General features: G+C 52.1%; 3 protein-coding genes across 4 annotated transcripts in view; 1 reads left to right on the top strand and 2 right to left on the bottom strand.

Annotated features, from left to right (window-relative positions):
- Window positions 1–11,780, top strand: part of Atp4a (ATPase H+/K+ transporting subunit alpha) — a 13,500-nt gene extending 1,720 nt beyond the window's left edge. The window contains exons 5-22 of one of the 2 annotated variants that reach the window (XM_028787587.1): window positions 1,056–1,169; window positions 1,375–1,627; window positions 1,794–2,062; window positions 2,513–2,711; window positions 3,025–3,134; window positions 3,211–3,345; window positions 3,618–3,810; window positions 4,843–5,018; window positions 6,029–6,165; window positions 6,249–6,372; window positions 6,493–6,661; window positions 6,752–6,906; window positions 8,559–8,682; window positions 9,005–9,150; window positions 10,465–10,598; window positions 10,927–11,028; window positions 11,124–11,215; window positions 11,398–11,780. In XM_028787587.1, the coding sequence (XP_028643420.1) occupies window positions 1,056–1,169; window positions 1,375–1,627; window positions 1,794–2,062; window positions 2,513–2,711; window positions 3,025–3,134; window positions 3,211–3,345; window positions 3,618–3,810; window positions 4,843–5,018; window positions 6,029–6,165; window positions 6,249–6,372; window positions 6,493–6,661; window positions 6,752–6,906; window positions 8,559–8,682; window positions 9,005–9,150; window positions 10,465–10,598; window positions 10,927–11,028; window positions 11,124–11,215; window positions 11,398–11,426 (2,661 nt within the window). In that variant the 3' untranslated portion in view covers window positions 11,427–11,780. Of the gene's footprint in view, window positions 1–1,055; window positions 1,170–1,374; window positions 1,628–1,793; window positions 2,063–2,512; window positions 2,712–3,024; window positions 3,135–3,210; window positions 3,346–3,617; window positions 3,811–4,842; window positions 5,019–6,028; window positions 6,166–6,248; window positions 6,400–6,492; window positions 6,662–6,751; window positions 6,907–8,558; window positions 8,683–9,004; window positions 9,151–10,464; window positions 10,599–10,926; window positions 11,029–11,123; window positions 11,216–11,397 lie in introns of both variants that reach the window. The other variant, XM_028787586.1, reaches the window with a different exon arrangement.
- A 2,365-nt stretch (window positions 11,781–14,145) lies between these two features.
- On the bottom strand, window positions 14,146–15,978 carry Tmem147 (transmembrane protein 147). Its single transcript, XM_028787623.1, has 7 exons — window positions 15,794–15,978; window positions 15,652–15,721; window positions 15,101–15,160; window positions 14,877–15,013; window positions 14,641–14,725; window positions 14,427–14,548; window positions 14,146–14,349 (listed from the first exon to the last, which is right to left on the bottom strand). Exons 1-7 carry the CDS (start codon window positions 15,868–15,870, stop codon window positions 14,226–14,228), a joined length of 675 nt encoding a protein of 224 aa, XP_028643456.1. The 5' UTR covers window positions 15,871–15,978; the 3' UTR covers window positions 14,146–14,225.
- Window positions 15,979–16,337: 359 nt separating this feature from the next.
- The window catches only part of Gapdhs (glyceraldehyde-3-phosphate dehydrogenase, spermatogenic), a 16,605-nt gene continuing 9,519 nt past the window's right edge, over window positions 16,338–23,423 (bottom strand). The window contains exons 3-10 of the mRNA XM_028787652.1: window positions 23,098–23,204; window positions 19,535–19,625; window positions 19,331–19,449; window positions 18,884–18,965; window positions 18,441–18,592; window positions 18,150–18,312; window positions 16,524–16,621; window positions 16,338–16,410 (exon numbers count right to left, since the gene is read on the bottom strand). Coding sequence (XP_028643485.1) covers window positions 16,338–16,410; window positions 16,524–16,621; window positions 18,150–18,312; window positions 18,441–18,592; window positions 18,884–18,965; window positions 19,331–19,449; window positions 19,535–19,625; window positions 23,098–23,204 — 885 coding nt within the window. The remainder of the gene's footprint in view (window positions 16,411–16,523; window positions 16,622–18,149; window positions 18,313–18,440; window positions 18,593–18,883; window positions 18,966–19,330; window positions 19,450–19,534; window positions 19,626–23,097; window positions 23,205–23,423) is intronic.

The raw sequence follows: 23,423 nt of genomic DNA, 5'->3' as shown, positions 1-23,423 counted from the left end.
CAGCACAGACAGCAGCGCAGACACAGCAGCACAGACAGCAGTGCAGATACAACAGTGCAGACACAGCAGTGCAGACACAGCAGTGCAGACTGCAGAGCAGACACAACAGCATGAGAAGACACAGGGTCTAGTGGGCTCAAGGTCACGGTGCAGTGAGAATTTTGGTTTCCTTAAAAACCCAGAAATACTATATGAATGTGTTTTCATTTTAAACCCAGATGTGGGACATGGGGCTGCTTCAGACTGTCCACTGCAGCTGACTACATTTTGCCTCAAACTCTAGCAGGGGTGTGATTTTGCCAATGGCAGAAAGCTTCTGTGGTTGTGTGATATTTGGAATTCTGGGGACTTTTCAGATGGTGTATAAATGCTAGAGCCTGAAAGACAGGGTTGCGATGGATGGTTGGTTGTATTGGATGCTGTTGGTTGTGGTTTGTTAAATCCTATGCAAACAAGAAACAACAATAAGAAGAAATTAGATGTCCTGACCTCAAAGTTCAAACTTGCCCCAAGGAACTCAATGCCCCTAACCAGCACGAAGTTGTCAGATGATAGCATGCCCCTTACCCCTGTATCTTTTCTCTCTCTCTCTCTCTCTTCCATCAGTGTTAGAGGTTGAAAGGATGGTAGAAGAAAAAAGAAGTCACAAAGTAGCCAATAGTCCGGCTCTATCACAGTGGGGCAGCATGCGGTTTAGAAAAAGAAACATGGGGTGTAGAAACAAGAAGAAACATGCCAGATACAACTTAGGGGAGGCGGGGGTTGATCAAGAAACACAGAGCAAGGACCATATGGGGACGTGGAGATCAGGAGCTAGGGACCATGGGATTAGGTACGTGGACACGAGACACAGAAGATGCAAGGCAAGCGAATGGGGCATTTGTGGAGCATGGGGACCAGGGCTTGGACTGCAGGAAAAGCACAGGTGCCTTCCTGGTAGACTGAGGATATTCTGGAGGTGACCCCAAGAACACCAGGAGACTCTGAAGTGGAACGGTGGCCTTGGGGAGAAGGCTCCTAACTTCCATGGGTAAAACCGCCGTGTCTCACTGCAGCTGTACCTGGCATTGGCACTCATTGCTGTGGTCGTAGTCACTGGCTGTTTTGGCTACTACCAGGAGTTCAAGAGCACAAATATCATCGCCAGCTTCAAGAATCTTGTACCCCAGGTGAGTCCTTCAGCCTGCTGCCCCTCTATGCAGATTCCATCTCCAAGACACCTTGAGACATCTCCTGCCATTTCCAGGGGGCCCGTCCCATCAGCCCCGATTGATGGCTTCTACCTCCCCCGCTAGGGCTCCAGCTCGTCCCAATCTTCACCTCCCCATATCTCTGTGACACTAAGCAACTTCTACTACCACCCCTGCCCCACAGCAAGCCACCGTGATCCGAGATGGGGACAAGTTCCAGATCAATGCGGATCAGCTTGTGGTGGGCGACCTGGTGGAGATGAAAGGCGGGGACCGCGTGCCAGCAGACATCCGCATTCTGTCAGCCCAGGGCTGCAAGGTGGACAACTCCTCGCTCACTGGAGAATCCGAACCGCAGACCCGCTCGCCCGAGTGTACACACGAGAGTCCCCTTGAGACCCGAAACATCGCCTTCTTCTCCACCATGTGTCTGGAGGGTCTGTGAAACACCGTTAGCCTGTCCCGAAGCCACGCAGATTACGCACTTTCCACAAGAGCCCCTTTTCTGTTCTGTGTGATGCATGCCGCGTGCCTCCCCCACCACAGAGCACCTCTCTGGTGCCGCCCACCTCACCCTGAGTTCTCCTCTTGTTGCCACTGCAGGAACAGCGCAGGGCTTGGTGGTGAGCACCGGTGACCGCACCATCATTGGGCGTATAGCCTCGCTGGCCTCGGGTGTGGAAAACGAGAAGACTCCCATTGCCATCGAGATCGAACATTTTGTGGACATCATTGCCGGCCTGGCCATCCTCTTCGGTGCCACGTTCTTTATAGTGGCCATGTGTATCGGCTATACCTTCCTTCGGGCCATGGTCTTCTTCATGGCCATTGTGGTAGCCTATGTGCCTGAGGGGCTGCTGGCTACTGTCACAGTGAGTAGGGGAGACAGAGGGAGGTGCAGGGAGCAGAGAGCTGCTTAGTCAGTCACCCCACCAGATGTCCCTCCTATCCATCCATCCATTCAGTGAACATTTGTCAGGCTGCTCTGGGCTGGCCCCATGTCACACTCCAGAGCTCACAGGTGAATAAACAGGGACCAAGGAAGACGAGGTCACTGTGTGAAGTCAGCACAAGCTCAAGACCCACCCAGAGGAGTGAGAGGCTCAGAAGTTCATTTTTTAAAAAAAATTTCATTATGTTGATGTGAGATTCCCCGGGTATACCGGGGAAGGCGTGGGCTGTAAACAGCTTGGAGAGAACAAGTCTGTTTTGTTTTCCTGGTAAGGAACCCTGTATTCAAAGTGTGGCGGCTGTTGTAAGGAAGGAGATGTGGGTCTGGTGACAGGACCTGGCCATGCCTGTGTCCCTCCATCTATCCGCAGGTCTGCCTGTCACTGACAGCAAAGAGGCTGGCCAGTAAAAACTGCGTGGTCAAAAATCTAGAAGCAGTGGAGACCCTAGGTTCCACATCAGTCATCTGCTCAGACAAGACAGGAACTCTCACTCAGAACCGCATGACGGTGTCTCATCTATGGTTTGACAACCATATCCACACGGCGGACACCACAGAAGACCAGTCAGGTGCGGAGGTGGGCGGGAAGCCCGAGGACTGGATACAGTTGGTGGTCTGATGGGGAGCCTGAGATATGCTTTCCATTAGCGAGAGATAGCAGGTCTTGGGTCCTATGAGGAACAGGTCTGTGAAGGGAATCTGGTCTTCAGGTAGCTCTCTATATGTTTGGAGAAAGCTCTGTCTTGGGATACGAAAAGGAAATGGCGTGTAATCCATGTTTGGGGAGGGTACCCGGTTCAGCCTGGATGCAGTAGGAAGGGCTCAGCTCTGGTTTGGGAGATCCATTCCCTCGCGGTCCCAATCCGGATATCTGGTGTCCAGGGCAAACGTTCGACCAGTCATCGGAGACATGGCGGGCGCTGTGCCGCGTGCTCACCCTGTGCAACCGCGCTGCCTTCAAGTCTGGCCAGGACGCCGTGCCGGTGCCCAAGGTGAGAGACAGGGGGATTCCAGAGGGTGATGTCTGGAACCAGCGGTTTCAATTCTCACACTGGATCTTGCTCACAGCGCATCGTGATCGGAGACGCATCAGAGACTGCGCTGCTCAAGTTCTCGGAGCTGACGTTGGGCAACGCCATGGGTTACCGGGACCGCTTCCCCAAAGTTTGCGAGATCCCCTTCAACTCCACCAACAAGTTCCAGGTGCGTCGTGCTCTGAGCCTTATTCATAACAGGCCACACACACACTGCAGGCAGTTTGTCTCTTGAGGAGGAGCCTCAATTCCTGCTCCATCCAGCTCACAACCCCTCCCACGTGCGACTAGACCACGCCCACACACGAGTTCCCTCCCAATCAAGACCCGCCCACAGGCCCTAGGTGGACCCGAGGGGGCATCTCTGCTTTAGGCAGGCCACGCCTATCGACCCTCCAAGCTTGATCCAGCTCATAGCTCCGCCTCTCCCTCCGCCCACAGCTGTCCATTCACACCCTGGAGGATCCCCGCGACCCTCGGCACCTGCTAGTGATGAAGGGCGCCCCCGAGCGTGTGCTGGAGCGTTGCAGCTCCATCCTCATCAAGGGCCAGGAGCTGCCCCTGGACGAACAATGGCGTGAGGCCTTCCAGACAGCCTACCTCAGCTTGGGAGGCCTAGGTGAACGCGTTCTTGGTGAGAGCTTCCTGTGGACAGGGCAGTGTGTCAAGAAGGGTGGGCACGGACCCCTTCAAACTTCCTGGCCCAGACCTGACCAAATGGTCAGAGGGTTTCTTTTTTTTTTGTTTTGTTTTTGTTTTTTTTTCCTGTTTTCCTGTGGTCCTGAGGATGGAGCCCAGGGCCTTTTGCCCTCGTGTGTGCTAGGCAAGACTGTGTGATTGCTAACCCTAACTTCTCTCACCTCTGGCCCAGCCAGGGGCTCGTCAGCCCCAGCTCTCAGCCTTGATTTCCCATTCTGTGTCAGTGTACCCTTCTTTTCAGGCCCTTGCTTTTATTATTTTACTATGCTGTGTCATGTCGACCTTTTGATCTTTCATATTCTTTGCCCTCCATAATGGACATCTTCCAGATCCTTGTCCTGATTTTTTTCATTTTCTGAGACAGTTTTACTATGCAAGCCAGCTGTCTGGAACTCACTCTGTAGACCAGGATGACTCAGAGACCCTCCTGTTTCTGCCTCCCGAGTGCAGGGTTAAAGGAGTGGACCACCTTGACAGACCCTCCTTTATCCTCACTTTTGACCCTACCCAACTTTTGTCTTCACTCAAACTTTCCAAACCCCTGGAAGCTGTGGGAGGCAAAGACCCATTGTTCAATTTTGCCTTTCTCTTAGCTTTGAAAGAAATGTTTCCTCTCTGAGCTTGCCTGCCTGACTTTGTCCCTCCCTCCTTCCTTCCCTCCCTCTATCTTTCCTTACTTTCTCCCTCCTTCCCTCTGCCGCCCTCCCAACAACAGAGTACAGCTCAGGTTGGCCTGGAATTCCTGATCCTCCTTCTTCTACCTCCCAAGAACTCAGATTACAGGCCATGCCTGGCTCTAAACCTCATTCTCCTAATCTGCCCAGTGGGGATGCACCTCATACGGTGGCTGAGGATGGATTCCGGATCTGGCATCCAGGAGCCTGGTTATTTCATGATTCCTGACCCCACTGGCCCTGTTAGCACACTATCTCCCAGCCTCCTCTCATTTCCCCGTTTTTCTGGTCAGGTTTCTGCCAGCTCTACCTGAACGAGAAGGACTACCCACCTGGCTATACCTTTGATGTGGAGGCCATGAACTTTCCGAGTAGTGGCCTCTGCTTTGCGGGACTTGTATCCATGATTGACCCTCCCCGGGCCACCGTTCCTGATGCTGTGCTCAAATGCCGCACGGCAGGCATCCGGGTATGTTAGCTAGGGATGAGGACAGCAGATGGCAGAAAACTACCTGTAACTGTCACAAATCAAGCTACACTTGTTCAGGATGCAGACATTCTGGGGAAGGATGCTTCGTGTCTAAGCTGTGTGCAGGGGTGCAGTGTAGTTAGGGAGTGGCTGTTTTCATGTCTTAGCTTCCTTTCTGCCTCCCTGGCTTTAATCTGAAGCAGTGCTCCAGTGTGAGCGTACAAGAATGACAATGTGCCTCCAACTTTAATGTGAAACTCACACATGCTCTGCTCGATTGGGTCCCATCTTTATCCCCAAACCAGCTCTGGTGGCTGGGGGGATAGAGTATCTTGATTGAGCCAGGAAGTGGTGGCGTACGCCTTTAATCCCAGCACTTGGGAGGCAGAGGCAAGTGGATTTCTGAGTTCAAGGCTAGCCTGGTCTACAGAGTAAGTTCCAGGACAGCCAGGACTACACAGAGAAACCCTGTCTCGAAAAACCAAAACAAACAAACAAAAAAAGAATATCTTGGTTGGCCATGTCTGGGTTTACTTGCTCAATGGTGGCCAGGGAACTCTAACCAGCAGCATGGGGCAAGCCACTAAGCCGTCTACCTGGTTTTTACCCGTCTCTAGGATGCTGTATCTTCAGCAACTCAGGCATAATCTTGCCCTGGGACCTTTGCACTGACTCCCTTCTGCCGGCAATGTTCTTTCTATGAGTCTCCACATGACCAACTCTCAGTTTTAGGCCTCGGCTTATATGTCACCTCACAGTGAGGTTTCCTTGTGCACAATTAAGCCACCACTTCCCTCCCTGCGCTTATTTCCCCCCTCTTAATGTGCTATACAGTTAGTGCACTTGTTTACCTCGGACACTTTTCTCTTCCTGCACTGGAACATCAACTATGTAAAGACTGGGAGAGTTGCCTCTTTTGTCCTAGGCACGCTTGCCAAATAATGATTGTGTCGACAGATAGCTCCCAGGAATAATGAACGGGTGAAGGGTGTGCTGGCCTTTCCACACAGGTGATCATGGTGACCGGTGACCATCCCATCACAGCCAAGGCCATTGCAGCCAGTGTGGGCATCATCTCGGAAGGCAGCGAGACAGTGGAAGACATTGCTGCCCGCCTCCGAATGCCCGTAGACCAGGTCAATAGGAAGTAAGCATCCATCAGCCCTCCCCGTGGCTCCCGCCTTGACTCATACTGACTGAGACCCCAGCGAGACCCTCTTCCTCCTGTAGGGATGCCCGGGCCTGCGTGATCAATGGCATGCAGCTGAAGGACATGGACCCGTCTGAGCTGGTGGAGGCGCTTCGCACCCACCCTGAGATGGTGTTTGCTCGAACCAGTCCTCAGCAGAAGCTGGTGATTGTGGAGAGCTGTCAGCGACTGGTGAGACCCTGCTGAGGAGAGTGGCAGATGGGCCAGGCTGGCCCTGGGTGGCTGTCTTTCTAACCATGGACTCATCTGACCTACTACCCTCAGGGTGCCATTGTGGCTGTAACAGGGGACGGTGTGAATGACTCCCCAGCCCTGAAGAAAGCTGACATTGGTGTAGCCATGGGCATTGCTGGCTCGGATGCTGCTAAAAATGCTGCTGACATGATCTTGCTGGATGACAACTTTGCTTCCATTGTGACGGGCGTAGAGCAGGGTCTGTGCCATGCTAGGGAGGGGGCAGGCCATGGGGGCTCAGGGGGAGGCTGGTTGGGAGGAGGCTGAGGTACCTGCTCTGCCCTCACAGGCCGACTGATCTTTGACAACCTGAAGAAATCCATCGCCTATACACTGACCAAGAACATTCCAGAACTGACACCCTACCTTATCTATATCACCGTCAGTGTGCCCCTACCCCTTGGGTGTATCACCATTCTCTTCATAGAACTCTGCACAGATATCGTGAGTCTCCAGTCTGATGCCTGGGTCTCCACCCCACTGTGCCCCCACACATACACTCATGGAGGGACACAATGGACCAAGGTCACTATAATTATTTTTAGATCAACAGGCATCCAGAAATAGACGCAGAGGTTGGCAGGTAGGTAGACAGGGAGAGAACCATGGATCCAGAAGACTCACGGACACTCAGACAAATAGATATCAGTTAGGCGCATGCCTGTAATCGTCTCACATGAGAGGCAGGGACAGGCGATCTCCCATCCAAGTACTAAGCAGGCCCAAACCTGCTTAGCTTCTGAGATCAGACGAGATCGGGCGTGTTCAGGGTGGTATGGCCATAGACAACAGGAGGATCTCAAGTTTGAGGCCAGCCCGGGCTACATAGTGAGACCCTGCTCAAGCAGACAAAAAACCAAGAAGAAATAGAGATGTTTGCAGACATAGCTATCTAGTCACAAATGGGTAACAGACAGACATCCTGCGGCAGACACAGACAGCAGACCCCCTTGAGATGTAGTCCCAGAGGCCAAAGACACGGCCCCTTCTTAACAGGTGTGTTCAACTATTTACACAGCTGGGTCCACTACTTAGGTAATCTACTTAATGTCCCTGTCACTGCCCTCAGGACAGGCTGTTTTGGGATTCTCCCTGTGTTGCTGATCATCTGACTGAGGCACAGACACGCTGAGTGGCTTGCCCCAGGTTCCTCAGCTAATTAGTGGTCCAGCTGGGATCTGAGCTCAGGCAACCTGTTCCCTAGGGTTGATGCACCTGATCAGTCCAGTCTGCTGCCACACAGCAGTGACTGTCCCTTCACTCATCACAGATAGGAGTGTGGAGAGGACAGAGTGTGCTAGAGAATGTGCACATGCATGTACAAATACACACACACACACACACACACACACACACCGCACTAGGGGAAGAGAGAGAAAGTGAGAATATGAATCAAGAAACTGGATCAAAGAAATAGAGTTAGGCTTGGTGTCATAGCACATGCCTGTGATTCTAGCACTTGGGAAGCAGAGACAGGAGGACCCATGGAGTTAGAGGTTCTCCTGGGCTACATAGTGATTTCAGAGTCAAAGCCCTCAGAGAAAAAGGTGGGTGAGGGGCAAGGGAGAGAGAAGGGAAAAGAAAGGCATAACAACAGGAAAGAGAGGCCCCAGACTGGAATACCACAGGGACCAGAGGACAAAAATACAGAGAAAGAGAAGGAAGAGTGATAAAGGGGAAAGGGGGGAGAGGGAAACACTCAAACGGCTGAAGCTCGTGGGGTTAAAGTAGACATTTGCTCAGTGCGGTGATGCACACCTGTAATCCTAGCCCTAAGGACTCTTGGGAGGAGAAGGCAGGGAGATCAGGAGTTCAAGGCCAGCCTAAGCTCCATGAGACCCTGTGTTAAACAAAACAACACAAAAGTCAGATATTGTAGGGAGATGGACACTAGGACACATGTGACCCAGACATGCAGCCTGCACACAGGGGTTGAGTGTCGGGCTGGTGTGGCTGTGTGGCCAGTGCAGGGCCTCCCTCCTGTGTTTACCTAGAGGTGTGTGTGTGTTGTTGTTGTTGTTGGTGGTGGCTTCAGAGTGAAAAGGAGTCAGTGGCCCAGACTACCCTCAGCCCTGCTTCCTTCTGGTCCTGGCTAGTTTCCATCTGTGTCTCTGGCATACGAGAAGGCAGAGAGTGACATCATGCACCTGCGCCCACGGAACCCCAGGCGTGACCGGTTGGTCAATGAACCCCTGGCTGCTTATTCCTATTTCCAGATTGGTAAGCCCTGTGAACCAAGACTGGGATCCCCTCCTGCTATGGGGGTCCCCCCTGCTGTGGGCCTCCTGGCTGGAGCTCTGGGGCTTGGTTGCGGCATGTCCCTGTGTGTCCATGATGGCCTCTCTGGTCTGAGTGTCTAACTCTGACCGTGCTGTTTCAGGGTCAGTGTCTTGGTCTTTTGGGATTCTCTCTGTTCCTGTATGCACACACTTTGTCTGTGTCTTTCTTGTGTTTCTGCCCTGTGTCCCTGTGCTCTGTGTGGGCTTGGTTTTGTGTATCTGTTTCCATCTGTTCCTACGCTCCTGTGTCTCACCTTCCCCAGGTGCCATTCAGTCATTTGCTGGCTTTGCTGACTACTTCACGGCCATGGCCCAGGAGGGCTGGTTCCCTCTATTGTGTGTGGGGCTGCGGCCACAATGGGAGGACCACCATCTTCAAGATCTTCAAGACAGCTACGGCCAGGAATGGGTGAGCTCCTACCCAGTGACAAGCACCATTGTGGACAGTTCAGCTAGAGTGTCTGCCACTCCCACCCTGACTCTGTGGTTGCTGGGAGACTTTTCCTCACCACTCTTGGCTCCTCTTCTGCTTCTGAGGCTCCCAGATAGAGGTGACCCTCTTGCTGTCCTGACAGACCACTTCCTCTCAGGTTCAAGTGGCCCTCTTCTGTCAATTTCCTAGTAATGTCACCCACACAGAGTTCTGGTGTGTGGCACCTGTTTCTCTGAAGGCTTGAAGGGCAGTGCGGCCAGCTGTGGCCAGCTGTGTTTAGTTGGTCTTAAAGAGTAAAAAGCTACAGAGCAAGAAATTCCCCAAAGCCACTGTCACAGTTAAGAATGCAGAGCCTGGAGCTATCCTGGATTTAAGGTAGCACATCAACTTTACAAGCTGTATGGCCTGTTCCTGCCTTCCTTCCCAACCTGTTCCAGAATTCACATCATCTAAAAATTCATTTGAAATGCAAATTCTCACCCGGGCAGTGGTGGCGCACGCCTTTAATCCCAGCACTTGGGAGGCAGAGGCAGGCGGATTTCTGAGTTGGAGGCCAGCCTGGTCTACAGAGTGAGTTCCAGGACAGCCAGGGCTACACAGAGAAACCCTGTCTCGAGAAAGCAAAACAACTATGCAAATTCTCAGGCCCCACCTCAAGCCTGTGGTCAGAAACTCTGGGAGTGGGGCCTCCTGGGGAGTCTGACACCTGGCACTCTGATGTTTTACTGGATGGATAAAAGATGCTACAATGGCTACTTGGGACCCAGGTGACACCCACAGATATTAAGATGAGTTGTGGATCTCTGTGAGTTCCAGGCTAGCCTGTTCTTTATATAGTTGAGTTCTAGGCCAGTCAGGACTGCATAGCCACACATATGTGTACAACACAGACACACGCGCGTGCACGCACATACACACACATGCACACACACACTTGTGCAAGTGTTGCTGAAGGAACAGCATACATAGCAGTTGTCCCCCTGTGGGACATGCATCCTCTATTGTCCATATGTCTTTCTCTGCTATTCCTTGGTCCAGATCAGTTTTCTCTGAAGATCCTCCAATTCCCCTTCTCAGGCTCCTTCCTTGGTTTTCAGGGAATTCTTTCCTGAGAAAACCCCACGGTCTATCTGTCAGTTCAGGCACAGCTACCAAAGCCCCTCTAGATGCTGGGGTCCTGCAGCCCAGCCTGTGACTTGAGAGAAGGGAGTTCAGGGACCTCAGTGTGCAATGGGTGGCGGAGGCTCTTCATCCAGGCTCAGGCTGCCTCTGTTCCGTCCTGGCCTGCAGACATTTGGTCAGCGTCTGTACCAGCAGTACACCTGTTACACCGTGTTCTTCATCAGCATTGAGATGTGCCAGATCGCTGACGTCCTCATCCGCAAGACGCGCCGCCTCTCCGCTTTCCAGCAGGGATTCTTCAGGTCTTCCCAGCTGGCCCAACTCTGCCCCCAACTCCCCGCTTCCAGATTCTGCCAGCTCCCCAACAGCAAACGCCAGCACCACATGTTGTGAGCTGGTTACAGACCATGGAAACATGGCCTTAACTGACCACCAGGGCCGTTCCATAGCTTAACCTAGGGACTGAGGCTAAGAGGCCCAGCTCCTCCTCCTAAGGATGGCCATCCCAGAGTCATGGATCCAAGACCTTCCCCGTACTGTGACATTCAACCTCCCCAAGTTCCTCCTGTTCTCCACCTTCAGATGGTGGGTTACCTGTCCCCAGCCTGTCTGAGCCTCCCTCTCCCACAGGAACAGGATCCTGGTGATCGCCATCGTCTTCCAGGTCTGCATCGGCTGCTTCCTGTGCTACTGTCCAGGGATGCCGAACATCTTCAACTTCATGCCCATCCGGTGAGGAGCTGTGAGGTGCTAGCAAAGGGATGGAGGATGCAGCACACTGACCTGGGGACAGCCTTGACCCTGCCTTCCCTTCTCCCTCCCTTCAGGTTCCAATGGTGGCTGGTCCCCATGCCCTTCGGCCTTCTCATCTTTGTCTATGATGAGATCCGGAAACTTGGAGTTCGCTGTTGTCCAGGAAGTAAGTGTGGAGGCTGGGGGCCTGGGGACGGGGACTGAATGGTTCTTAGAGCAGCTCTCTGACCTCTGACCCTTCACATATGACTTCAAGCCTTTGGCCCTCTAAATCAAAGCCCTCTGCTTGTAATCCAGTTCTTGCTTGTGCATCCCAGCATTGGGTTTTCTCTCTCTTCTCTCCTCCAGGCTGGTGGGACCAGGAACTCTACTATTAGAGGGACAGTCATCCCTCCATCCACTATCAGCTGGGACTTATGGTGTCCACCAAAACATCTATGTAATCGATTCTCAGCCCTATGGAATTGTACCCGCTTCTGCAGCCTGTGACACCACTGGAGGGACTCTATCCTTTACCCCTCTCATCCCATAGCTCCACACCCTCTTGGAGCAGTTGCACCCAGGAAAATACTCTGAGGTGGGAGGGGCTAAACTAAGCGGTTGGCAGTTCCTGCGGAGGTGTGTCCATCTCAAGGATTCCATCTGAACAAGAAGGTTGTCTGGGGGCTGTTACAAGCGCCTCACATTCTGCTGGACAGTAATAAAGCCATGCCATGTCTCCTGCACAGTCTTACGTGTTTACCAGTACCCTTGACCTCCCACAAACCCACCACATAAGGACTAACGTTCAGGGCTGCAGTGTCTGCAGGGCCTCTTGAAAGCTGGTGCAGGGGTCCAGACTTCCACACCAAGCAGCAGGTTGCCATCATCCAGAGTCCCTGCTGATTCTATGTGCTGGTGCCTGTGCCCTTGTGTTCTTACAAATTGTGGAGGTTCTCCTACAAAATCCTGGCTCCTGAAGAGCCAACTCCTCTAGTGGCTGGGAATGCCCCTTCGTCTGGCCACTCCCTTTCCTGGCAATCTGTCAGTCTCCCCTTCTGTTTGGAGCTTCTCTGGCTGCGCCTGGAATTCTCCTTCCCGTTGTCTATCGCCAACCCTAACCCCTCAAGCCCTGAGGACTTTGGTTTCATGGCCATTATGCCCACATCTGTCTCCGGTCTCCTGCTGGACTACCGTGACCCACACTGGCCTTTCCATCACTCCTGACCTGCTACCATTTGCTCTCCAGTCTCACTGATGGAAGGGTACATCTCCCTAGGAAGGGCAGAAGGCTCTTGGGAGCTGCCAAACTCCAAATGAGTGGTGTCCTGGACTCTTGCCCCCTTACTGACCTGTCATCTCCCACTCGCCTCCTACTGACCAACAAAACCAAATCACCTCACTACTTGGCTTCACGCTATTTCCCACCCCTGCTGAGGGACTAGTCCACTATTGTCTTCTAGTTCTGGTCCTTCCACACCATCACCATGGACAGCTTCCAAAACCCCAATGCTGCCAGAACCCCCATCACCCTGGTCAACATATTGACTATCAACTTTAGCTGCTCCTACTAGACTATGTCTCAAGCCTTGTTAAACTGGAAACAACAGTTCTGATGTTTGCCAGAAGCCAGGCCCTTACACCTGCCTGGACACTTCCTTTTCTCTGCTTCTCCCATTAACTGGTCCATTAGATCTCAGCTATATATCCTCCCCTGAGCCTCCCTACCTACAGGCTGGGTAAGATAGTTTCTGTGTCTCAATAAACCCTATCTTCCACCCAGACCTCTAACGGCAGCCTAGGCCTCTCCATCAGGGGCTCTGGTTAGCTCCATGAGGGGACAGGCGGACCATGAGATGGAGGTCCCAACACTGCTCCACAGTGTGCACCCTGTCTACCTCCTGTCTACATAGAGACAAGGCTATTCCTTACTCTCAGTACACAAACTGTTGGGGATACTTGGCACCGAGGAAGGGTGGGGAAGGAGGTAGGTAGGTCCATCCGACAGAAATTGTGCCTTCTTCTTCTTCTTTTTTTTTTTTTGGTTTTTTGAGACAGGGTTTCTCTGTGTAGCCCTGACTGTCCTGGAACTCACTCTGTAGACCAGGCTGGCCTCGAACTCAGAAATCCACCTGCCTCTGCCTCCCAAGTGCTGGGATTAAAGGCGTGTGCCACCACCGCCCGGCGAAATTGTGCCTTCTGTAAACAGCCTATCATAGCGAGCCTAGAGAAGCTATCCTTTCCTGTATCTAAGATTAAACATCTTACGAGCCCAGAGAAAGAGGGATGTGGCAGCTGTCCTCCTCCCCGGTGGGGTGGGAGGTATGACAACACTGGGACCAAGGTGGAGAAGTACCCTAAGACAGTAGGGTTTCCATCAACGCCTAGGCCAGTGGAACAAGGAAGGGCACAATCACAATGGCGGAGTTAGCATCCAGGACGGTATCCACGTTGGTAGGCTCAACTACAGCTATTTGACTATGGCCGACCTAGAATCCCTCATCCCCCAACCCCCATGCACATGCTGAGAGACGGAGGCCAGGATTTAATCTGAAGGCTGCAGGACTAGTCAAAGCATGGAGCAGCTCAGAATCAAGGAACTCTTCCGAGTGGCCTTGCGGTTTGAATGATGGTAGGAATTTGACTAGAGAAATCATTCCAAGGTGCAGCTCCAAAATTATCAAGGGCAAACGGCACAGTCTACTGCCACCTTTACTACGAAGCTCCACAGAGAATTGCAAGTGGAGGATGGTGACCTAGTTAGACAGGTTTTATAGGAAGTCCCCTAGTTGTCACATGGTGGATGGACCAGAGTGGGGAAGTAGGGGGTTGCAAGGTTGGAGGTAACCAGCTTAGGGAAGACTCCACATGGGAGAGGGCTCAGGCCAAGCTGTAAGGAGAGGAAGAAGAATTCCCCTCTACCCCAAACCCCACTCTTGAACTGTAGTGTGTCCATTCCTCAGCCTGTTCAATGATTACCAAGCCCCCAGGCTCCCATGGAGAAACCAGGAAGACTGGCCAACATCCCAGCTTGTTTACCTGGTTCTGAAAGCCAGGCAGGCTCTGTGGGACCTAAGTCCGAGGATTCGGATTCTGAGACAGAAATGGACATACCAAAAATTTTCCAAACACTGTTTACTTCACTAAAATCTGGAGAGAGGCCATGAAAAGGTACGCCAACTCCTGGGACGCCAAAGCTAGGAGTGTACATTGACAACGGCAACATACAGGGCCAAGGTGCTGAGGGCCAGCAGACCTGTCACTACTGCCCGGGCAAGCAGTGCTGTCCAACTACCCAAGGAACAGAGGTGGACGAAGGTCCTGTGGGGAAACATGACAATGAGGAAAGAGAAAACACACCCCCATTTGAACCCAGCCTCACATCCCACCAAGCTCACTCCATGACAAAGGCCTTGTAGACGCTAAGGAACATCAGGAGGAGAACAGCAGGCCTGAAAGTGTGGTACAGGTCATAGCGTGTTATCATCCAGACCTGAGCCGATGCTACGATGTAGTGGACCTGCAGGGAGGAAGGAAGGAAATGGGAAGTTGGGACCAAGTTTTCAGGAGACAGGCTAACAGTGTAAAGATAGGAGAGGGTTAGTTGCATACCAGACTGATGTTGGAGTCAATGCTCATCTGGATATATTTCCAGTCAAATTCAATGCCTCGGGCTCCCACCCAGAGAGGGATGCAGCTGAGGAAGGCAAAGGGAGGCAGTTTCTAGTACCCAGACTCCCCCACGCCCCCACGCCCCAACACCCAGCCTCTGATCACCTCCCTTCAGCACCCCTGTGGGACCCAGCTGTCCTTTCCCAGAAGTCTGGACTCCAGGTTGTTCCACACACCGGGACATAATGAGTTCAGCAGTGGCCCAGCCCAGGGCAGCAACCATGATCTTGTACTCCCCCTTGCCTGCATTCCGGGACATGACAAGGTTGAGGCCTATCAGGTCTGCCACATCCACACTGGCCTTCATGAATTCCTGTGGGTCAGGTAAGAGGCTGGAGTAAACACAAGGACCAGGAGAACCCACTCCTGCACTCCCCTGCCCCTCCTCTGTTCTACTTACCCCAATGAAGTCATAGATGCCACCTTCCCAGGTGGGGAAGAAAGTGGCCAAGAACAACATCTGAGATCAGAAAGTAGAAAGGTCACCGGAAGGTGAGGGAGATTAAAAACAAAACTACATGGATATTGTGGAAAGTGAGTGTGCAAGTAGAAGGCATGAAACTGAGTTCTGGGGTGTCATTCTAGGTGTAAGTGGCACGATCACAACATCTGGGGGGAGAGAGGGCAAGTGCCTGGTTTCTAGAAGTCTAGAAGTTCACGGGAGAATCTGATGTCTAGAAATGCCGAAGTGAATGCATGCGGAGCATAGGCAGCACCATGCGACACCCTGTGGGTGAAATATCGCACTAAGAGGTTTTCTCATTTTACAACAGTGCTAAGAAAAAGTTGCATCAGGGCCTCTCCTGGGCTTGCATCCCTTCTAAGGTACTCAGACATAGTCTCTAAGCGTGGTCTCGAGAGTGGTCCTATAGAAGGTGACAGCGGCAGAGTCCGGTCCCTGAGATCTGGAATGCCTGGAGGCCAGACACGTGGAGTCCCGGAGTCCCTCACCTTGCATAGTTGCACAAAGAGGTAGGTGACCCCGGCCTGGACGCATTTCCAGAAGGCGTTGTACTCAGACCTGAAGAAGCCGGCGGTGAGGGGTCGGCCCGGGTCCCGCACCCTCTCCACCCCGCGCCCGCCCTGCACTCACAGGCCGCTGCATTTGTACGTGATGAAATAGGGAAAGTAGGCGAGGGCGAAGCAGTTCCCGAAGTGGAACAGGGTCATGACGCCAGCCGCCCGGTCCCGCCAACGCGGGACTCGCCAGGCGCAGCGTCTCTACTAGTCGGCCTCGCGGGCACCGGGGCCTGGCGCCCCCCTGCTTGCCGTGGCCCGCGCGCGGCCTTATGGGAACTGTAGTCCGCCTGGTACGTCGCGCGCCGTGACGTCAGAGCGCCCAGCGCCAGCCTTGCTGCAGGTTCTTCCAGAGCCAAAGACCGGTGTTCAGACAGCACTTGCCACCTCCCACCTGGCTCGGAGTCAAGCGCCACCTCTCCTCGCTCATCCCAGAACCTTGAACCCGGCCCTGAACGCAAGGTGATCGGCGCAGAGACAAGAGGGCAAAGCTGTGCGCACTCTGGTTTTTATTTCATTGTTGACCCGTCGGTGGCGCGAGAGACTCATGCCCTCCTTTGAGGGGGGAGCCGAAGGCAGGAAGGGGAGGTGCGCAGGGGAGCAAGGAGGGGCCTTTTGTGTTACTTCTCTCGGCTAAACATGTAGCGGAGGAGGTCGACCACGCGGTTACTGTAGCCATATTCGTTGTCATACCTGGGGAGGCGAGGAAGGAGGCGTCAGTGTGTGAGTGTGTCTGTGTACACGCGCGCGCCCTCTCACCAACCTCCCCCCCCCCCCCGCTATCCTCTGGCATCTTTCCCCGTTACCAGGCAACAAGCTTCACGAAGTTGTCATTGAGGGCAATTCCAGCCTTAGCATCAAAGATGGAAGAATGGGAATCGCCATTAAAGTCTGTGGAGACTACCTGCGTGACAATTTCAAAGATAAATGTAGCCGTGCAGGGATCTCCAGGAACCTAGACTTCGACTCTTCAGACCACATTGTCAATCACTCAACTGGCATACTGGACAGAGACCTTTTGTGTTGTTGACAGATGTGATCAAGGCAGGTGGAACCTTTGTCTCAGGGACACACGGGGGTGCTCAGTGTTTCAAAGTGCTTGTCACATAAGCAAGAGCAACTGGGTTTGGATCCCCAGAATCCATGTAGAGGCTGGGCAGGTGATAGATACCCATAGGCCTAGCAGTCTAGATCCAGACTGAGGATCCTTGGGGCAAGATGTCTAGCTAGATTAGCTAGTTGTCAAGCTACAGTTACATCTTGCCTCAGCAACAAGTGGAGTACAATGGAGGAAGACATCAGTCTCATGCCTCCATGTGTCCATCACCTGTACCTGGTGTGCCTGGTGTACATGTTCATCCACAGGGGGAAGAGGACACAGATCACAATACTCTAATACTGTTGCACTAAACATTACATAAAGCAATGGACAGCATGAGCCTGGGCCTTAGCGGATGGAAGGCGTTACAGACACAAGCCTTGGAAGGACACGGGGTGGGGGTTGACATTGGCCTGATTTGATTTGACTCATTCAAATACCATCTTGGCGTTTGAGAGTGGACCTGTAGAAACCAATGCAAGAGGACTTCACCAAGGTGGAGGTGACTTTTTTGGGGGGGATACAGAGTTGCTATATAACCTTGGAGCTCACTATGTAGAGGGCTGCCCTCAGATTCACAGTGGTCTACTGCTATCACCTGAGTGCTGGGATTAAAGGCCTGTTGCAAATGGCACTTTTTAGATAGTCTGTTTTCAGGAAAGGTGTCTCAACTGGCCTAGCCCCTGAGCCTGAATTAAAAAAAAAAAAAAAAAAAAAAGAGAGAACTGGTGTCTTTTTGTTCACGAAGAATGTATTAAGAACTTTTTGAGCCGGGCGGTGGTGGTGCACACCTTTAATCCCAGCACTTGGGAGGCAGAGGCAGGCGGATTTCTGAGTTCGAGGCCAGCCTGGTCTACAGAGTGAGTTCCAGGACAGCCAGGACTACACAGAGAAACCCTGTCTCGAACCCCCCCCCCCCAAAAAAAAAGAACTTTCTGAATGGCTCTGGGAAGGTGGCGAAAGCTCCATTTTAGCTCTTAAATCACTGTTTTCTTGGACGGTATGTGCTGTGGGTTACGTGAGTGACTTCTGCTCACCGTGGTGAGGAAAAGCAACATCGTTAGATCAAAGAAGCATGTAGTCAAGACACCGAGGCAGGACGACCCACTTTCCCAGGCCTGCAGGTTTTGTGTTTCTGTATTTTGAGACAGGGTCTCAGTATGTAGTCCTGGCTGGCCCAAAACTCAGAGACCCACCTTCCTTGGGTATGAACCACTGTGGACAGCTGGTCTGCAGGTCCTGTATTAGCCCGTGAAGAATAGCTTCCTGGTGAGGGGGATCCCTCCCTAAAGTCCCTCCCCAGAGCTTCCCCCAAGGTTTCCTCAGTCCTTACCTGGTCCTCAGTATAAGCAAGGATGCCAGCCAAAGGTCCCTTGGCTGCGGCTTTCACAGCCTGCTTGATAGCTGAGTAGGAAGCAGGCTGAGCCAGGCGGCAGGTCAGATCCACAACTGATACATTAGGGGTTGGCACCCGGAATGCCATTCCTGTTAACTTCCTGAAGAATTTCAGAGTATGGGTGACAGTCAGAGCCCATGGTCTTCTGCCAGTCTCCCATGCCTTGGGGGCCAGTGGATTTTTTCTGGGGTCTGTCCCCACCCTGGTTCCTGGTTTGAATCTGCATACCCATTGAGCTCTGGGATGACTTTGCCTACAGCCTTGGCAGCCCCAGTGGAAGACGGGATGATGTTCTGGTGAGCACCTCGGCCACCTCGCCAGTCTTTCTTGGATGGTCCATCCACTGTCTTCTGAGTGGCCGTGTAGGAATGGACTGTGGTCTTGGGGGACAAGAGGACCAAGATGAAGCCTTCTTGCTCCTAACCTCTCATTCCTCTTTCTTTTAGGACTTGGGAAGGTGGCCGAGGTAGCCTCCATAGGCTACCAGGGCAACCATCACAGACCATAGGAAGGATACCTGGAGGCTAGGGCCTGTCTTTGTCAAAGTATTCCAGATGGTGTCTCCACTATGGGCTTCCTTCCTAAGCTGTTCTCCCTGCTTGTTCCACGCCTTACACAAGGCCTGGGAAGAAGGGGTTGGTTTCCCTGCCATCCTTCCTGCCCCAACTCACCATCAGCCCTTCCAAGATCCCGAAGCGTTCGTGAATAACCTTGGCGAGGGGAGCCAGGCAGTTGGTGGTACAAGATGCATTGCTGAAACGGCCATAGCATGTCAGATGAGTGGCAGAGCCACCCTTCATCATTACTTTTACTTTACCAGGTCTGGTCCTGTGAGACGTGAGGATGGGGGCAAGAGGGGTCCCTGGGGATGCCATAAGGAGGAGCTGTAGGAGATGCCAGTGGGCAATACCGCCTAGACATGTCCCCAGATACTGAACATCCCTAGCAGTTCCAGGGCGAAGTCAATACGCTGACTTGAGACTTGGGAACAAGTTGTTGTAAAAGACATCACAGATCTAGTGGGACTCAGGTGGGGAGACCCAGTGTCCTCCGTGCTTCATCCTGGCATGTCCGCTGCCACCACCCACATGCTGGAGGATGGCTGTCATTCCGAGTACCTGACAATGGTCATGGAGCCAGGGTTATAGTCCTTCTCGTTCACACCCATGACCAACATGGGCGCATCAGGGGAGGGTGCAGTGACCACCACACGCCTGGCACCGGATGAAATATGTCCCTAGTGATAAACAGTACAAGATTAGGGTCTTCAAGCACCACTGCCCCCTCTTCCCAGACTGCCCTGGGCACTCTTCCTCACTTACGGAAGCCGCCTCTATGGACAAGTATACGCCCGTAGACTCCACCACATAGGGACTCCCCACAGAGCTCCAGGGAATTTCTTTAGGGTCTTTGCTGTGGAGTAGTGGGAAGGCTGTGTCAGTTTCCCTCGCTTGGGTCTCAGGCTAGCCAGAGGTCTTGGTACCTGATCTGCTAACACCTGCTCCATATTCATACCTACCTGTTCCAGATTGGTGCTGTCCTGCAAGCCCATATCAACTATTCTCCCTTGTTTTGTGTGTGTGCTATACCCTGCTGTGTCTAGACAGACTAGCACCTCTTCAACTTCGGCTCTTACTTCCCTCAGGAACCATCCCCACAAATGTCAGACTAGAACCAGAAACCGTTTACATCACATGCTCAGAGCATGGACTCCCAAGACACTGAGGCCACCAATGCTCTGGGGCCACTAGCTCTGACTACCTCACGTGAGCCCTTTTAGCCTCTTAACACCACTGAACTCTTGTTGGGAAGTCCCCCAAAGACAGACATATCAGGTGACAGCTCAGGGGAGGGTTCCACTGAAGCACCTATGAACAGCAGGGACCAATCATTGACAGAAAAGCTACAGAAAGGCTTTGTATTCATCTTTATCAGCCTACGCTTTTTTTTTTATGGTGAAAAAAAAAGTGTCTATTTAGAATGAGTCATCTGGACTCAGTTTAGAGGATCTCAATCTTGTTGGCAACATCCAGAGTATTATAATCAGGAGCCAAGTGGACATATGCCTTCTTCTCTCCATCAGGCCTTATCAGGGTATTGACTTTGGCCACATCAATGTCATAGAGTTTCTTCATGGCCTGTTTGATCTGGTGCTTGTTGGCCTTGACATCCACAATGAACACAAATGTGTTGTTGTCCTCTATTTTCTTCATGGCTGACTCAGTGGTCAGTGGGAATTTGATGATAGCATAGTGGTCAAGCTTGTTTCTCCTTGGTGCACTTTTCCGAGGATATTTTGGCTGCCTCCGGAGCCGCAGTGTCTTGGGCCACCGGAAGGTGGGTGACGTTCAGATCTTCTTCTTTTTGTGGCTGTGGACGCCTTTCAACACTGCCTTCTTAGCTTTCAAGGCCTTCGCTTTGGCTTCGGCTTTGGGAGGGGCAGGAGCTTCCTTCTTTGCTTTCAGCGCCATCTTGGCGAAAAGCATCAGCCTACACTTTCACTTGATGTTTATTTGTGGGTTGGTGGTGTCTCCTGTTTGACCCAGACTGGTCTGCAACTTCCACGGTCTTCCTGCCTTAGCCTCCTGAGCACAGGAATCACACATTCCATCACGACCAGCGTGGCCTTGATGTTCTGACACAAATGTTTGTGTCTGAAACTTCTCAAACAGCTATCCTTGCTGTGTTCCACCTGTGTCCGGCAAGCAGTCTCTGTGACTCTTGTCTGTGGGCTTGTCCCTAATGGAACTTATGTCCCAGGGAGATTGGGTCTTAGGATTGCTTCTGGCTCTACTTCTGGATAGTTCCATACCATAGGTATGCCACGTATGAATGCTGGGAATTGAACTGGGAGGGGGGGGGGTTCTCTGAAAGCAGTTTGTGATCTTAACCGCTGAGCTGTCTCTCCAACTCTAATAAATGCATATTATTTAATTTTTGCGGTGCCGAGGACTGACGCCAGACCTCACATGCAGTGGAAGGTATTCTACTACGGAGCTTCTTCCCTAGTTTCAGTTCTTTGCTTTAGTCATTCTGCATACGAGCCCTGAGCTGCCTCCCGTCTGACTTTTTTTTTTCTTTTTGTTGTCTGTAGAAAACTGAAAACCACCATAACACCAGCTGCATACTTACTACTGTGTTCATGTTTCAAAGAAGCCAGTGTCAGGCAGTGGTGAAGGCAGTGTTCGAACCTAGGCCTGGACTTTGTCCTCGGTTAGGAATAGTGTGGGAATGAATGAATGCATAGGCTTTCCCTCCCTTCTAGCCACAAGACACTCTTCTCCCTCTGCTCCATCAGCACCCCCCCCCACATTGGTCATTTTCTGGCCCAAATAGCTTTTATCTGATACACTCACTCTCTGTCTTTCAGGTTAAGAGTACTTCAGCAACTCCTGCAATAGGACTTGAGTTTGGCATGGATCCTGCTACCTACAGGTCTGTTCTGAAGATTCATGCATTCAGCTGCATTGGTTGGGGAAGGCAACTGTGGTGTGTATTATATTGTCAAGTAGTCATGAGCTATTTGGGCTTGCTGAGAAGCTGGCTATGGAAGTCAGGCTGGCCTCCCTTCAGACCCAAGCAGGTTTATGTCAAGTGGTTTTCAAGACCTCTTGTCTCCAGATGGACTGACCCCTCTCACCTTTGTGACAGAGGAGGGAACAAACTATCCCAGGGGTAAAAACACAGTCCCTAAGAGTGGAGGTTACTACTGTTTATCCTGTGGTATGCAGTGTGGTATTGCCAGTGGGAGAGGTTGTAAGCTCAGCCGTGAGAGAAAGCTCAGTCAGGAACACCACCCGAAACCCTAGAGTCTTCCGTCAGTGTCTTCTGGGTATTGTGAACTCCTGATTCCAGTGATGCCTCATTACAGTCTGTTGCTATTTGTTCTTTACTTGGAAGCCTTACCGGCTCTGCCTGGGAACTAACTTATCGGAGTATCCCAAGTTGATTTCCACCAGATGTTTTGTGCACCTGGCCTGACATTTTGCTATCTATCTGTCTGTCTATCTATCTATCATCTGTGTATCCATCCACCTATCATCTATGTATCCATCTACCCTTCATCCATCCACCTATCTATCTATCTATCCAACCATCTTCCCACCCATCCACCCACCACTCCCCCACCTGTCTGTCTACCTACCTGTCATCTCTCTCTTTATATATATATCATCTACCTCTCCATCCCTTGCTGTTTACTTTGCTTGCCACATATCTTTTATAAACATTCAGATCTGAAAGTATGGCCGTCACAGGTCATTCTCTGGCAATATGGGTGGGGTGCCGTGTGGAGGCGAGGCAGGGAGAACACTACAAGAGGCGGGACTGATGACACCCAGGCAGAGGCAGGAGGATTGAGGTGACTGAAAAGCCTCTGGAATTTGCTTTTGGGGCCATGATTTCAAACTTAGGGCAAACGGCCTGTATTCTCCCTGACTCCCCAGTCTTGCCTTCAGCCTTCCTCCAAACACTTTGTCATACCTCATGTTCAGCAAGTTCACCCAGAGGTGATAACCACCCCAGAGGTGTGGCAGATGAGACAGAGAGAATGGGGCAGGAGCACTGAGGGGAATCATAGAGGAGTACCTTGGCTCAGTGGAGAATCAAAAGACCTCAGAGGCTACTGAGTAGGAGCTAGCTGGCTTAGTTGCCATAGAGGTGGCTGGCAACTCAGGAGGCAGGGGACGAGGCAGTGAACCCACATGCCGCAGAGAACACATGCAGATGAGCGTTAAATACAAAACACGTAAGACCCACGGGCAGTCTTGAAAACGAATGTCCTTAAGTGTTTTAGAGGCCAGAGGCCTTTCCGAGACCCTCTTTCTAAACAGAAGGTAGAGGCATGCACATATGGTAGGGCCAGGGTGTCACATTCTGTCCTTACCACTGGTACACGTTGATCTCAAGGTTGTCTACGACCAGCCGTCCATTCTTATGTTCCACGTTTCCTTTGTATCTGCCGTGTGTGGAGTCATATTTGAACATGTATACCTGCGGTAGACAGAGTGGGGTTCTGGGAGTAGGTTGCAGTAAGCAGCCCTAGACAAATCCCCACTGTGGGCAAGATTTTTAGGAGGTTCTGCATTGCAGCCAGGAACCCTCTAGATAGCTCTTGGAATCCTCTCCTTGACTAAAGTGCCACTCTTACTTGTCCTCCCCTCCCTCCCTCCCTCAACCCTCCCTCCCTCCCTCCCTCCGTCCCTCCCTCCC

This window comes from Grammomys surdaster, unplaced genomic scaffold (genome assembly GCF_004785775.1).
Source record: "Grammomys surdaster isolate TR1022 unplaced genomic scaffold, NIH_TR_1.0 125671, whole genome shotgun sequence".
Classification (NCBI taxonomy): Eukaryota; Metazoa; Chordata; class Mammalia; order Rodentia; family Muridae; genus Grammomys; species Grammomys surdaster.
The sequence above is the reverse complement of the archived record's forward strand: the minus strand, read 5'-3'. Positions and strand labels throughout refer to the sequence as shown.

Bases quoted from the DNA above. Each gene is read 5' to 3' on its own strand.
- Tmem147 (XM_028787623.1), bottom strand. From the start codon at position 15,870: ATGACCCTGTTCCACTTCGGGAACTGCTTCGCCCTCGCCTACTTTCCC. The intron at 15,014-15,100 runs GTAAGTAGAACA...CCTGACCCACAG, and splicing joins GCATCTATGACTTCATTGGG to GAATTCATGAAGGCCAGTGT. The intron at 14,549-14,640 runs GTATGCAACTAA...TCCTCCCTGCAG, and splicing joins TTGACTCCAACATCAGTCTG to GTCCACTACATCGTAGCATC.